We start from the raw sequence: 16,081 nt of genomic DNA, 5'->3' as shown, positions 1-16,081 counted from the left end.
TCTTGGCAGTCGTTATGGGTAGTCAGAAGCCAGTAAGTCTTACCGGGGTGTTGGGTTGAGCGTGTAACCGGGTTGTGGAGGTACTCAGTTGCATCGTGACTGGAAGTCGACCCTTACATAATTGGGACAAAGGCTCTTGAGATAATAACGACAATAATAATGAGATATAGGCACCGCAGGACATCTGAGGCTGATGACGCTGACGCTAATTCAAGCGTTGTTGTATCTTCGTTATTATTTGTTTGTGAGAGTGAGAAAAGAAAAATGCGTGTCCATTATTTTAGGGTTATCTAAAAGACGGACTAATTACTTTTTTTGATTCACCATACCTATTTCATAACATTCATTTCTATACATTTCAAGTGTAGTATTGCTCTTGAAGTTCCACATCAGGTGTTCCAGATATTCGATGTTTATACGTCAATAGAGAGTGCTTATCAGACTGAACCACTTTTGCTAAAACGTCATATCTTCATATAGTCCAGGTAGTAGCAGGGCTCCTGGAGTTCCACATCAGGTATTTTACATCTTCAATTTTTATAAGTCAACAGAGAATGTTTATCAGATTTAACAACTTTTGCTAAAACGTCATACCTCTATATGCTATTGTCTAGCTGGGCCCCTGGAGTTCCACATCAGGTGTTTTACATCTTCAATTTTTATAAGTCAACAGAGAATGTTTATCAGATTTAACAACTTTTGCTAAAACGTCATACCTGTATATGGTACAGAGAAGCTGGGCTCTTGGGGTTCCACATCAGGTGTCCCAGATCTTAAAATTTAGTATCTCAGCTGAAAATGCTCATCAAATGAAACAATTTTTGCCACGGCACCATATTTGTATCTCTTATAGTTTTATTGGTCTGTTGGAGTTCTGCATCAGGTCTTCAAGTTTCGAAGATAAATTATAGCCTATATGTTGACCAGGCTTAATACTGATACAACAAAGTCCAGTAGTTCCGAAGATTAGCGTGTACAAACAAACAGACATACAGACAGAATTTTTTTTTTGGATTTGTGCTCCATTACTGTTTCTAAACTAAACTAATCTAATTATTATTTTTTTAATATATTCAATGTACAGACACAGTTTTTTACAGATTTATTATATGTATAGATTAGATGTAGTTCAAGGGATTGAAAACTAGTGGTTTCATTACAATTCAATATTAAAAATCATTATTTATTTGTGTCATCTAAAAGTCATAGTGTGGGTCCACACTGCAAGCGCGGTGACTGGAGCCTAGGCGGGCGCGGAGCGGTGGCGTGGGGTGGCCACAGTGAAGGCGCGAGCTCTTGTAGCGGTGTGACGTACATCAGGAGTGCAACACCTTGACTTATAGGAAATTGTTCTTTTATTTCACTCCATAACTTTCTTGTTATTGTGCGATTATTGTGGTGTGGATGTTTGCTTTGCCAGATCGGTGGTTGAGATTGAATTGCACTTATGAACGATTCAGTATTCACCGCTATTTTTTAAACAAACAAATATAAACGCACATACGCCGAACGACAAGATCGAACTGGTTTGTTACCCCCGCCGTCCGCGCATTGGGTCGCTCGATGACTGGGCCCGTAGTGTGGCCAGAACGCGAAGATAGAAGCATTTGAAACTCACGCTCGCTGACTCGCTCAGTCCCATCCCACTAGGCTTCCGCCTTAGTCACTTCAATATGGACGCAAAGGCGAGTTTCATATGTTTGATACTTCGCGCCCGTCGTCTCAGTGTGGACCCACACATAGACCAAAATGTTAGGTACTGAACAACAGCAGTGAACATATTATCGTCAAAACTACAGATATCACTACATATTATAAAACAAAGTCGCTCCTTTTCTGTCCCTATGTCCCTGTGTATGTGTATGTTGTATTGCTTAAATCTTCAAAACTACGAAACCGATATTCATGCGGTATTTTTAAATAGATAGAGTGATTAAAGAGAAAGGTTACATAACTTTAATACATGAAATAGTGGGGAAATACTGTTATCCCGAGCGAAGCCGGAGCGGGTCGCTAGTTTAGTTATGAATAAAGTTTACCTTATAAAATTAACTTGTACGTATTTTAGGTTTTTATATTTCTATAAAATATAACATAAGCCAAGCTTTGTGTTTGGATCCCCACCACTTCCTATAAAAAGCGAGCACTCAGTTTCAGTGGCTGGGGGCCTTAAACTCTAGGCATCCACAGGGATTTGTCCGGTTGAGCAGTCAACAGCCTCCTGGGCTGAACTCCGAGATGCCATTCAAAACAATTCGTCCGCTCTGATTTGCTGCTTGATCGCCGAGAAGAACGGTGGTTGGCGACGATATTGTAACACAGTTCCTTTTGCTTATTTTGATTTCTCCTGTGCTGGTTTTGTGTTGTAGAATTAACGGTTACCGGGATAAAATATAGCCTATGTTAATCGCAGATAATGTTGCTTTCTAATGGTGAAATTTTCAAAATCGGTAATTAGTAGAGTAGAGCTTATCCATTACAAACAAATAAACAAAGTTTTTCTCTCTATAATATTAGTATAGGTGTAGGTAAAATACGAGCAAAAGCGTTGTCATTTCAACGATTAACATCAATAAGGATGGCTACCTGGCGCAATACGTCAACAAGATGTCTATAGATAACACTAGCCGTTTTCCCGTGGTTTCACCCGTGTCCCGTGGTAACTACTGCCTGTACCGGGATAAAATATAGCCTATGTTACCCGTGGATAATGCAGCTTTCGAATGGTGAAAGAATTTTTAAAAACGGTCCAGTAGTTTTTGAGCCTATTCATTACAACCAAACAAACAAAGTTTTCCTCTTTATAATATTAGTATAGATAAGCGGACAAATTATTCGTATGGATGTTCTTGTCTAACGTTAGAATATAAATATGTTAATGTAGGTATAAATAGGTAATATAAAAAACCAGTTTCCCAGTGGTATCAGCTACATGGTACTGACCGTCGAAGTGGAACAGATGGTTGGGGTGCCTCGCGGCGGGCGGCGCGGGCGCGCGCGCGGCGCCGGCCAGCGCGCGGCGGCACGTGGGGCACGACGCGTCCTGCTGCACCCACTGGCACAGGCACGAGCTGCAACACGCGCGCGCGTCAGTACCCGCACACACACACACACACACCACGCCGCGACACTCACTTGTGGAACAGGTGCGAGCAGGGCAGCTTGCGAGCCTCCTTCATGGGCTCCCAGCAGATGGCGCAGTTGTCCTGGTTCTTCTCTACTTCCTCCTTGCTAGCCATCGGGTAGCTGCGGACAGCGGACAGAGACTCGCTTGTAAACTACATTGCTTTTAAGGACCACGACTAGCTTTACTCAGTTTGTCTATACTTTTTATGAAAAAAGTCACATTTAGTACTTTTGATTGGTAGCTTTGTTTGTAATATTTTTAATCAAAAAATGTGACATTGTACAGCGATTTTAACGCGTATTTAATTTCTTCAAGATAATTAAACTGTATACAGGGTGTGTCGTTCACAATCACATTAAATCCTATCGCATATTCTTTATGATACTCAGTGGTTTAACCACAGGAATCATTTTTCGTTTTTATAATTTAAATTAAAACATCACGTGTAAAGCAGAGATAAATTTAGGAGTATCAAATATTTTGATCAGTTGACAGCTGTCAGTTTTCAAGGCAAAATTTCGCACATTTTTATTCTATTTACTTTGTTCAAAAAAACATTTTTTTTTATTTTTACGTACTTTTCCTTTTTCCTTTGTGTTAATCGACATATATTAACCAGTATACTTACGCATTTAATTGAATGTGATTGTGAAGGACACACCCGATATACTTTGGTATTGTATGAATGAGTTGAATATTTGTTTAGCAAAGGGTATGATGTGTGTAGAGTGGACTGACTTGCGGCTCATGTGCGTGGCGAGCTCGGAGTAGAGGCGGTGGCGGCGCAGGCGCGCCTGCAGCTCGTGCAGCAGGTGGCGCAGCTGCATGAGCAGCACCAGCGACGCCATGGACACCAGCATGTTGCTGAACACCACCATGTGCAGCACGTGCAGCAGCTCCACCACCAGCGCCACCGACTGCGCGCAACACACCGCAACAACTCAACCTGATAGCTAGCATTCAATCGACTCAAACCATTAGGTCGACGAACTTTACTGATCAATACTTTACTGTATATACTTAATAAGGACAGATTTATGAGTTACATTTATAAACAAATGCTGCTTTAGCATAAAAGATTCTTTAAGCGAGTGATACACACATGTCTAACATTCTCTTCTTTTGACATAATTATTTTGATCTTTTTTATTTAAGTTACATATTTTACACTACTTCTTGACACTACTTCTTATAACACCTATGCTGTTGTTGCATCTTTTAACAAAATAAAGTATGTTAGCCCTTGGCTAAGTGACTGACGTCGAAGATGAGGTGCGTGTAGTAGGCCAGCGGGCCGGCCACGTCCGCCTCGCGCAGCTGCAGCGCGTAGCGCGCCGCCACGTGCAGCACCGACACCTGCACCAGCACGCACTGCAACACAAGCGCACGCTCATCCACTGCCGGCAACCCTGGTGACCCGCGTTACACATTCAAGGCCCAGCTGTTACCTCGCTAGTGTCACATTCTCAGCGCATGACGTAACTACTGACCCGATTTAAATTATTACTCCATTCAAAGAACATCTTAGCCTTGCACTTTGGCGGTCAACAAGCTAATTGAATAAAACTATACAATAATTATGAATGCAGAACTGTAGATGTCGGGTAACGGTAGTGGTGCGATTAGTCGTGTACCTCGGCAGCCATGAAGGCGAAGGTGTCCCGGCCGGCGGGCAGGCCGAAGGCGGTGGCGGCGGCCAGCAGCATGGTGGCGGCGGTGAGCAGGCCCGCCAGCAGGCACGCCAGCCGCACGTGCGCCCAGCCGCCCGTGTTCGGCGACGACGACAGCTGCACCACACAATTATGTAACCACTGCACCTCATACATACATATGGATTTTGCCAGAAGAGAAAGCCAAATCAAACACTCTCCATTCATAAATTACCTATATGATTATCATTTTAAATCCGATATTCGATTGCGCAATATTTTAACGCTTAATAACGCTTTGTAAACACCTACTTTCATTATTGAATAACATTTGGTTGTGATTTCGGTTATCTGGATAGGAGCGTGTAGTTCGCAACAAGCTGTCAGGTTGTAAGGTAATGCGCGTGCGCGCGTCGCTACCTGCTGCAGCGATCCAGCGATATGATATTATCTCCCGGAGATAGGACACGCAGCTCTAACGCTATGCAATGTGCAATGTGCATGTGTCTCAACCTCTACAAACTCGTGTACGATTCTCTTTGATGGCATCACAGACAGGCTCGTACGTAAGCAAGGGAAAGTATCAAGCTCAGAAAGACAATTTACAATATTTTAAATCTATTATACTTATTTATATCTATGTATATTATAACCTCCTATGTGTTATTGCTGCGAAGTAGTAATTGTTACAAAAGCTTTTTCGTTCATATAAAGCTGTGAGTACATAACGGTAAAATGTACCGTCACGATTAATTATTGTTCCTGAACATGATGAGCATCCTCTGGCGTGGGTTCTAATAATGTCAGCAATAGTTTAGTAGCGGCCGGCTCCAGTACTCGAGCCACTGAACAATGAACAAACATTTCTTGTCTACCGGTTGTTTGTTCCTCTCGACCGGATCCGAACACTGCTATCGCATTCTACAGCGAATTAATTTACTTCACATCCTGTAATTTTACTTTTATGCAATTGCTTACTGTCGAAATATATTCTAACAACGTGGAGGCTGGAGGAGGCTGGAGGCTGTATGAGGAATGGTATGTTGATTAAAGAGTTGAATGTAAGCGGTTAGTTCGCTCTTAGCGAGGCCGCGAGCGATCTGCTACGATTACGATGTCATAATTTTTTATCGGAATCGTACTGTGTGAGTTTAATATTATGATAAGATATCCCAATTTGTGATATCGTTTTAACCTTAACAAAATAGGTATATTTCTTCCGCAAAAACAATACCATTATACCTATATGTAATCTAGCTAGGGGGTTCTGTTTCTCTGGTACTTAAGTAAAATATTTTCAAGTGCCGCTTCACAGCCACGTGTACCTCCGTGGCAATCATTTAGATTTGTTTAACAGCAAATCACGATGACAACGCACCTCAACATCATAACCTATCGTGGTAACTAACGTTGAAATATACTTCATCAGGTTACTCAGTTACGGAACTTACGGAGCATATATTTACGATGTATTGATTAAAAGGTTGCACATCAAAGCCTTGCATGAAGTGCGTAGGTACGTCATACATAAGTAATGCAGGTGAAACATTTAATTAAAATGAAGTACATTACATACAGTATTAGTTATGAAAAATATTCAAGTTCCTTGTCGGCTTTGTGTTTGGGTCGGGGCCGGCGCACAAGGTTTACATACATTTCGGTGGGGATACACTCGTCAACTGGAGCACTGACTGTGTTGACTTTGTTTATTGTCTGTACATAAAATGTAGCATACATTAACGCGGTCCGCAAGTCCTTCAAAATAACTGGGAAACGTTATTACACCTCTGCACCTGTACCCCGTACAGTGGAACATTTACTCTGTAGCTGTTGTGACAAGCTGGCGGTTAGTTTGTCTTGCAAACAATCGACATTATAATCTGGAAAGAATGACCAAATAAGTGTCGTTACTCAATATATTATCGCGTGGCGCAGGCGCAGGTCAGACAATGCGTCGCCCTTTAAATTGCGAGGTGCATGCTATTGTTTGAGTTAGCTGTTATCTCGTGTGACGGCAGTAATGCGGCGCATCATTGCTAAGTGAGAGTCATTAACGCGTCCATGTTACGAGTTTACATATGAACACAATGTTACCGGCCCCAACGGTTTCAACAACTTGCAATTACCATTCCAATTATAAAAGGTATTTTTGAGACTTAACTAATACTGAAATGTTTGCGGACGAGAAAGTACAAATTAAAGTGTCACTGAGATTTGCATATATTAAATTATCAGCAAACCTGACAACCAGTCGTACTAAGGGGTTACTGGGTTTAGGGTTGAGGTCAGATAGGCAGTCGCTCCTTGTAAAACACTGGTACTGGTAAAAGTAGATGCTCGGAAGATAATGTCGTTCTATAATAAGATGGTAATAGTTTTGAGGATTGTTAAAAGCCTATACATGTGTTAAGCGCACCGGCCGGTGTGAATGAATCACTATTATATAATTTTGTTATTTTTATAATTCATGGGAAACTGTAAATAAAGGATATTACTTTTTTACTAAGTTGAAATAAATATAACGATTCTACAGTATTCCCCAAAATTAATCTGCAATACACTTGTTGCCAATCGGTTTAACAACCTCCTCTCAGTCTGTCTGTTTCCAGTTAGCAAGTCTTGATTAGGATAATGATCGTGGATCCTACTTCCTACTAATATATCTATACTAATATTATAAAGCTGATGAGTTTGTTTGTTTGAACGCGCTAATCACAGGAACTACTGGTCCGATTTGAAAATTTCTTTCAGTGTTAGATAGCCCATTTATCGAGGAAGGCTACTCTTTATCCCGGTACGGAAAGTAGTTCCCACGGGATGCGGGTGAAACCGCTGGCAGAAGCTAGTGTACTATAAATGTGAAAGTTTGTGAGAATGTATGGATGTATGTTTGTTATTCTTTCACGCCAAAATGGCTGGACCGATGTGGTTGAAATTTGGCATGTAGATTAGTGATACCCTGGATTAACACATAGGCTACTTTTCATCAACATACTACGCGGGCGAAGCCGCTGGCGGAAGCTAGTTTATTTATTACAAAGTACCTAAATGCGTGTCTGTGGTGTTCTCCGCGTCGCGATCACTGCGCGATCGAGACAATCATGCTGTTATTTTCGTCATTACTTTTAATGTTTTATTATTGTTAGTTAGATGTGTTACAAATTAACAAACAATGTAGGAAATAATTATTTTTGAAGACGTGACGAAAACGTTGATTAACTTTGTAATTACTAATTAATAACATACCTATGATGAGTCAGATCTGATTTAAATTCAATCAATAGCATTACCATAATGTGTTATCAAAACAACAACAACAGGAAGATTGTACGACTTAGATAAGGTATATGAAAAGTCGGTACTCACATATTCGTACCTATCCTTGCAGAGCTGTCCGAGCAGATGCAGGAAGCCGACGAGCGTGAACCAGGAGCACCAGAGCAGCACCTCGTCCATGTACTGCACGTTGATGACGCCGAACACGAAGATGAACTTGTAGAACACGTAGTTCCAGAACTTGTCCTTGACGCGCTGCGCCTCGGCCACGCGCAGCTGCCCGAACACCAGCCGCTGCACGCCGAACCCGAACACCGCCAGCGCGCAGTACGCGATGTTGATCAGCGTCTGCAACACAAGTGCCCTTTGTCTTAGCCTTTGAATTTATCACTGAAACTATGCCCCTGGGTTATGGCTATGATGATCCACAGCTGTCTTACGAATTTTAACTTCTTTGCAAAAGATACACTTTTTACGGTTCGCAATGAGGCTCTTTTTCATCGCTCTTGAGCGCTCACGGAACAAGTGTTAGAAAAAATTGTGATAGGTCTCTTTTGGTGTTGCGTTGTGAGTCTGTATTTCCACGATATAATAATAATGAATTAATATCAATTATAGCCTGATTGGGCCCTAAAAAACATATGAGATTCAAGTTCCGTGACGAAAATAGCGCAGGTTGTATTTTAATAGCGTTTAAGTTGTGTGCTGACGTACAACGGCCCGAACAACCTCATCAGAGGTACTGTATTGAAAATTGTACCAGTTTTGTTATTTATTTCATTAAAATTAAAACATATTGACAATCTAGACAGTATAAGCAGAAGAAGTAATTGTACCTATCACTAGTGGAACTGGTGGAAGTAAATGACGACAGTTGCCAAATGTTATGCTTGCTGAAAATGAAATTGCACGTAATGCACGTGCAATTTCATTTTCAGCAAGTGTCCGTGCATCGTATCCGATAGAAACGTGTTTGGTCTCGGCTGAATAACTTTCCGACAGGATTACTATTTGTCATCCACAGTACAACTATAGAAACATGTAATTTGCTAAAAATATTGAGTAAGAAAGATTAGAGCACAAACTCGTACATATTTGAATGGAGGTGCGTCAGACACTAAGCACGTCGATGTCGGAGAGAACACGCGTGTTTATTCGATTGTAGCTGAGTAAACATCTCGAGCCGGTAATAATAAGATCAATGCATCAATAACGAAGCAACCAGTTTGCGGCGGCTGACCTTTACCCACTTGTCTTAGTAAACCACTTCTATATTTTATTAATAACTTGATCACTGTACATGTTTTATTGTGCCGATTCAAGTTCTACAGGGCTTGAAGGACACTGAGTCACTGCTTCACTGACTTTCCAAAGGTTATTTTATTTTGTGTTATTTTGTAAGGTGACATTGTAAAGTCAGAGGGTCTCTGCAATATTTATTCTTAGTGTTGTTGTGATGATTTGTTACAATTAAATTGACAATCTATATCAGACTTGCAACTAAAGACTTCTGATAATTTCTAGCACACTGAGGTTCAAATTCGTAAATATAAGTCTTAACTGTCAACTATTGTGGCACACATGTTCGGCACGACAGGCGATTAACTTTTCATTTGAATTTGACCATTGAATAGTATCTCATACAAAATATTTTTAAAGTCAATACGTAACAGATATTATACTTTTGTAAAAATATCTGAAATATTCTAAACTATTAATCGCTCTTGATTTTTCAAACCATTTCACAACTTGAATACTTAAAAATCTAAATTTGGAAATGACAAGATATATATACTTCCCTGCCGATTTCGGCTATGGTGACTGCTTTCAGTTATCATTGAGAGAAGAACTAGGATGATCAGCTCTTCTATGCGCCCTTTGATGGCTGCAGTACCCTATTTTATGTGTAAACGTGCGCGAGCATTGGCTGCACGTTGGGATACCGTCCACGTAGTTATAATGAATGGCTACTGGTGTTTTAGCCTTAAGAGTAACACGCTTCGCGTCCAGTGCGGATTTCCTTTGCTCTTCGAAATCTTTGATCGCATTTTTTACTAGGATGACAAGATAACTTCGTTACAGTCAGTCTCTACAAAATTCGGCTATACCCGGCTATCTATCTATGTCTATAGTTGACCACAAATAAATATCCACATGAATAACGCGCTACACTTTCACATCGCGAGCATAGACTTGCTATGCGTTCTACCTAGGTAAGGTATACTCAGGTAAGGCTGGCAACATCCCAGGTTGTCTAGCGTTGCCAGGAAAGTTTACAATTTGAAACTATTTTGAAGCTGGAGATGAGGCCCAGACATCAGTCACCGTAGGTTTCGTGAATCCTATACCCTACTAAATCGTGTTTTGCTTGAATGATAGCTACACGAAAAAAAATCAGTAGGTTAATGCTGGTCAAACTCCCCTTTAAATGAAGCTCTTTTAAATGATTAATTGTTATTGTAATAGTAATGTTGCTATGTGTTAGCTAAGCGTAGCCTGTAATGAGCACGGTCATCGACTCGTCCGGCAGTACGTGGAGCGCGGCACGCGAGCCGCGGGTGACTCAACCTGTACGTTGACGATGCTCATCCGACACTTGCATCACGTACAACTGCCGACAGCGCGTATAGTACGACACTGGCGTGGCTCTCCACCACTGCTCTCCGTTCTTATATTCGTTCCTGTTGTATTTTCCCTAGGATTTCACTGTTACTTTTGTTTGTGTGCTTTATTAACTTCCCAGGTGTTCTGCAGTGTTAGCAAACATTTTTTGGTTGTTCCTACTTTCCTTTCCGTAACTTTTTATGTACAATTTTTTTTTAATATCCAAAAGAACATTAGTGTAAGTCTGGAAAAGCCATCATTTCCATGGATGTGTGACATATTCACAGATCTCAAATTTTACTATAGCTCTGCACTTTGCAGCAGTCAGGCAACCTTGTCGCCTCACAAGGAAACAACTAAGTTATTATTGTTACATCTTGGTAACATAACAACGGCGGTAATAACCGTGGCAAGGCCTTATGTCTATGTACTTGTGTGTACAAGTGTAGGTGTGCTACAACATTACACGGCTATGTTGCATAGCCAGCTGCACATCAGAACAATAAAATTGAGGTTTCCAATTAATTATAAGAAAAGCCTACGCTTTTTCGCGAGACGATGGATCTGTGGATTAGCATATGTAAAGAAATGCTTGCATCTTGCTGAATCCTCTTCAGTGTCAGTTTTGACTGTGGGTGTAGTTAAAAATATTGATTCCCTCTACATATATCTTCCCTCCCATTTTTTTTCTATACCTAAACCTTTCCAACAATGAAGGAAACAAAGCAATGAGAAGCGGCCTTATGTTAATGGTGGCAGTCGGCTGCTAGGTCACCGGCAAGGTAACAAGGCACACCACAAGCTTAATAAAACAATCACTATTTAATTAGCTGATTACTTAGCTTGAACATTATCTCGGTTGCATCTACACAGAATTATAATAAACAATCAAGCAACTCATATCCGCATCCAGGTACTACCACAGATCACTTAATAGTTACGTTTACGTAAGCACTGCTCAAACCAATGATACAAATTAACGAAATTACCTATAAAAAACCGGCCAAGTGCGAGTCGGACTCGTGCACGAAGGGTTCCGTAAATTACAGTTAAATCAACCTATCTCAAAAACTATAAGAGATACTTTGATCAAACCAAAAATCGTTGAAAGAGTTAATTAGCATGCATCACCTCTATTTTTTTTAGAATTTTATACCCCGTAGTTATAAAAATAGAGGGGGGGGGACATACTTTTTACGACTTTGAGAGCTGATATCTCAAAAACCGTTCACTTTAAGAAAAATGTTTTTTAGAAAACTTTATATCATTTTAAAAGACCTTTCCATTGATACCCCACACGGGTATGTACATCGAAAAAAAAAATTTCATCCCTCAGTTACATGTATGGGGGGCCCCACCCCCAATTCTTTTTTTTACTATTTAGTGTCATATTTTTGTAGCGGTTCATACAACACATATTCCCATCAAATTTCATCACTGTAGTACTTATAGTTTCCGAGTAAATCGGCTGTGACAGACGGACAGACGGACAGACGGACAGACGGACATGACGAAACTATAAGGGTTCCGTTTTTGCCATTTTGGCTACGGAACCCTAAAAAGGGAATAAGTTCGTTCAAAATATCAATTAACAAATATTTCGGTATTTTTCGGGGTACGATGATGACACGTGTGACGAGAGGAACATCGAAAAGTTTAAGGAAAAATATATTTCCCCTTGCGCAAATATTGAAGGAAAAATGTTTTTCTCTTTGTCCGGTATGTTCTGGCCTCACGTCTTTTATTTGGTCTGATCAACGGATAGGCGAACGTTCTCGTCGTCTTTAACCCCCAATTTGACCTACAACGACTAATTTATTCAAGTTGTTCGGTTCTCGCCGGGCAACATGGCCAACTAAACCGAAGTTTTCAGTTGCTCGTTGCAGCAAGAACCAACAAATCTATTGTGATGGTTCTTGTTCGAATCCTCGATATACGCAACATTGTCCTCCAAGAGCACATTTCAAAGGTTCAACATGTTCTTCCGGTCAACTGCACGGGTACGCGATGTTCCGGACACATACATAAATATCGCGAAGACCAATGTCCGCACAGGTCTGGTGTTGTGTTGCTCTTGTTAGATATACCCTGTGTAATGTTCTGATAAATTGTTGTCAGTTTGCTCATTGCCGACTTGTCCATCTCTGAAGTTTTTATCACATCCTCCTCCATCGGTAATTATCGATCCCAAGTATACGAATTCTCTCACTAGTGCCAGGCATCAGGAATACATAAATAGACGGGTCCTTATCTATTATTATAGAGTCGGATAGGCCGCTTTTTGAGGAGCACTTCTTAGGATAGGCTTATTTTTATCCGGGAATGCGGAGAAGTTCCAACGCAACGAGGGACTTTGACTAATATAACACAAAAGTACAATTATGCTAAACAGTTAATGTTAACGTACTCGTCTGGCAAGCGGATGGTATTTTTATTTATTTATTATAATGTTTCTAGTCTCAAGCGGTCAATGTTCTTGTTTGTTTTCAGTACTGTAATGAACATTTACAGTTAAAGAAAAATAATTTGTTGATTAAGTACCTACTGGAAAATTATCGAACTTTCTGCAACCGATTCCTTGCTGTATTTTGTATGTCTATAAAAAACAGGCAAAGAACGTGTCGGGCCATGCTCATCGTGGGGTTCCGGAGTTTTCTGATTATAACTCATACTTATCCCGACGACCCCTTCAACTCCCCGAAGTAACAAGTAAAGTAAAAATTTGGCTTCTCGGTGGTAATTTTGGATTGCGTGAACCGATTTGTATAATTCCTTTTTATTTGAAAGAAAATATGATCAGGATCATAAAATATGTAAACTGAGTTTAAAATACTTGCAAATACAGCTAAATTACGAACTTAGTTCGGAAAATATTTTATTTAATTTTCAAAAACTGTTCAATGAATCAAGTCCAAAATAAATAAGTAATTTGTAGTTTATTATATGTATATTTATAACCCCATTAATTTTTAAATACTTACCTGTTCGTCTTGATATCTCATGTTAAGGTAGGAATGACAAAAAAGAATCCCCACTTTTACGTGTCACGATTCTTTTTTTGTCAGGAGGTAATAGAACTTTTTGTTTTATCACTTTGCCGGCGTGATTGATTTTAACTTTCTAGTGCTAACGATCACTGAGATTAAGAGCGGACGGATAGACACAGCGTAGCTATAAGAGTTCCTAGTTGACTACGAAACCCTAAAAATTAGAAAAGCTTCCCGTGTCGCGTTTAGAACAAAAATATTGGTGTATTGTGCAAGCCGGTGCGCTGTGCGGTGCGGTGCGCCATGTTCCATCCCACAGTTGTGTGCAAGTATTTGTTATTGTTTACTAGTCGGTAATAGAGAGCACATTACTGCGTTACGTGGCGATGTCGCGGTGACGTGTGCCGACCTCGAACAAACAAGCCGATAGCTTTGGCACCGCTCGCAAATACATCGCTGGCATATTTTTGTAAACAACGCATTTATAAACCGAGCTCGAAAAACACACGATTTTTAAGATCTATGAAATCTGAAATCGCCCCCGTATCGCTATAAATATACCATATTTAATAAAATTGTATTTTTTTTTTTTAATATTTCCCCAAGTACCTATGCAAATGTCAAGGCAATTTTTTTGCATGTAACTTTGATGTTTGCTTACTTGGAGAACTGTTAACAAAAAATAAGTTTGAAAATCACACTAACTCTCATTAACCATTCCAATCAAGGTTTGTGTAACCATGTGTCGATGGGCAGTTCACAAGCGGACTCCCTTCATTATTAAATACTTCAGTTTTAGCGTATCTTGCTACAAGATAAACTTGTGAAATGCGACACGCACTTGCTCAGCGAGGGGGGTCCGTTCAATGCATGTAACTATTTTGTATTTCCTTGAATAGATAAACTTGCTATAATAAGTATCTTCACAGCCTCCAAAAATAATACTACCTTCTTAGATAACAGGTGTAAAGACAGGGAAAAAAATAGTTAAGTATCAAAATTTTTTTGGTCACGCATTGTTTATTTCAACTAAGCATATGTCGGCGTCAGGATCCGACATCGTTAAATAAAACAAAGGCGTTCTCACACAATCACTTGGTTTATTCCAATTAACACAGTATTAGTCACTACAATTATTTATCACTAATTTGTGGGAGGTGTGCACTCGGCAACGGTCGGCGAACGAATGACCCGAGCCGTGCGCGCGCGCCGCTTTATATAAGGTCCACCGTTGACAGATCGACGGTTGACACATCGACGGTGGCGCCGTCACGGCCATGCTGACATACGCTCGTCCTCGAGCGTCTTCTGAAAACAAGACAGCAAACTGCTCGATCATCCTGACATACTCAGTCACATCAAATCAAGTCAAATCAGTCAGTCAAATCTTTAAGTTGCGAGGTCAATCACAAGAGACTTAAATGTGCTGCTCCGGCAAGCCCTTTTTTACAACCAGAGACTGTTAAACTATTCTCATCGGTATTACAACCGGAGACCGTTAAACCATTCTCATCGGTATTACAACCGGAGACTGTTAAACCATTTTTTTAAATTACCTTTTTCTCTTTTTTTTTAGCTTACTTTTTTTTTTCCTTTTTTTTTCTTTTCTTTTTTTTTTTTAAAATCTCACATAGTCTACACAAAATAGTTGGTTAGTCACCAGAACCTACGACCCATTACGGCCAGTTCTTAACATGATTCGGTTTGTCATAAGTCGCAGAACATTGACCCAGAGAGCCATTTCCTAAAATCAGTCACACCAGTCACGTGTCAGGGCAGTCCCCAAGATTTGTCACACTTGTCACATGTCATGGAATATCGGCCCTGCGAGCCAGTTCAGTTAAGTTAGTTACGTTAAGTCCACCTATCATCACTTTCTGAAGTCATGTCAGTCGAACATCATGATCATTTCTGAAGTCGTGTCATATAAGTACAGGTCAAAGAACATTAATTGAAATTCGTCACTGTCACAGTCATTATCAGATGACACCTTATAGCTTCCATGATCGTGAGCCGCCGTCTCGGCCTCCTCAGTCCTTAGTTGGAATACAAGCTACTTCAAGTAAGCCTACACGGGTATGTCAGGTATGTTACCACAGCACTTTTCGAGTGGTCTTACTAGTACTCGAATTCAATATAAGATGGTCTCAAATCAACCTTAGCGATTTCCTATAAAGTTTCACGACACTAGTTGCACGGAACCATACAGTTGTTCCCATGGAGAATATTCGGCAAGAAACCCCATAGAAGATACCTATCATATTCTACGTCTATTACAATGAAAGCAAAAGCCCTAGAAATTCCTATGCAATTGAGTTTCGGTTTCTTCCGCTCAAATTAGACGAACAAAATCATCTTCAAGAGGAATCTCACTGTTGTCACTAAAAGATTAAAACGCTCTGTTTTGTCGAAGCTAGTTTGCTGTATCTCGAATTTCT

The 16,081-nt window shown here is 40.3% G+C and overlaps 1 protein-coding gene across 1 annotated transcript in view; it reads right to left on the bottom strand.

Moving 5' to 3' along the window:
• The window catches only part of LOC110376309 (E3 ubiquitin-protein ligase AMFR), a 29,193-nt gene that overhangs the window by 5,629 nt on the left and 7,483 nt on the right, over positions 1-16,081 (bottom strand). Inside the window, exons 2-7 of the mRNA XM_049845421.2 lie at positions 8,143-8,400; positions 4,762-4,914; positions 4,388-4,498; positions 3,866-4,044; positions 3,136-3,246; positions 2,944-3,071 (exon numbers count right to left, since the gene is read on the bottom strand). Coding sequence (XP_049701378.1) covers positions 2,944-3,071; positions 3,136-3,246; positions 3,866-4,044; positions 4,388-4,498; positions 4,762-4,914; positions 8,143-8,400 — 940 coding nt within the window. The remainder of the gene's footprint in view (positions 1-2,943; positions 3,072-3,135; positions 3,247-3,865; positions 4,045-4,387; positions 4,499-4,761; positions 4,915-8,142; positions 8,401-16,081) is intronic.

This window comes from Helicoverpa armigera, chromosome 15 (assembly GCF_030705265.1).
Source record: "Helicoverpa armigera isolate CAAS_96S chromosome 15, ASM3070526v1, whole genome shotgun sequence".
Classification (NCBI taxonomy): Eukaryota; Metazoa; Arthropoda; class Insecta; order Lepidoptera; family Noctuidae; genus Helicoverpa; species Helicoverpa armigera.
The sequence above is the reverse complement of the archived record's forward strand: the minus strand, read 5'-3'. Positions and strand labels throughout refer to the sequence as shown.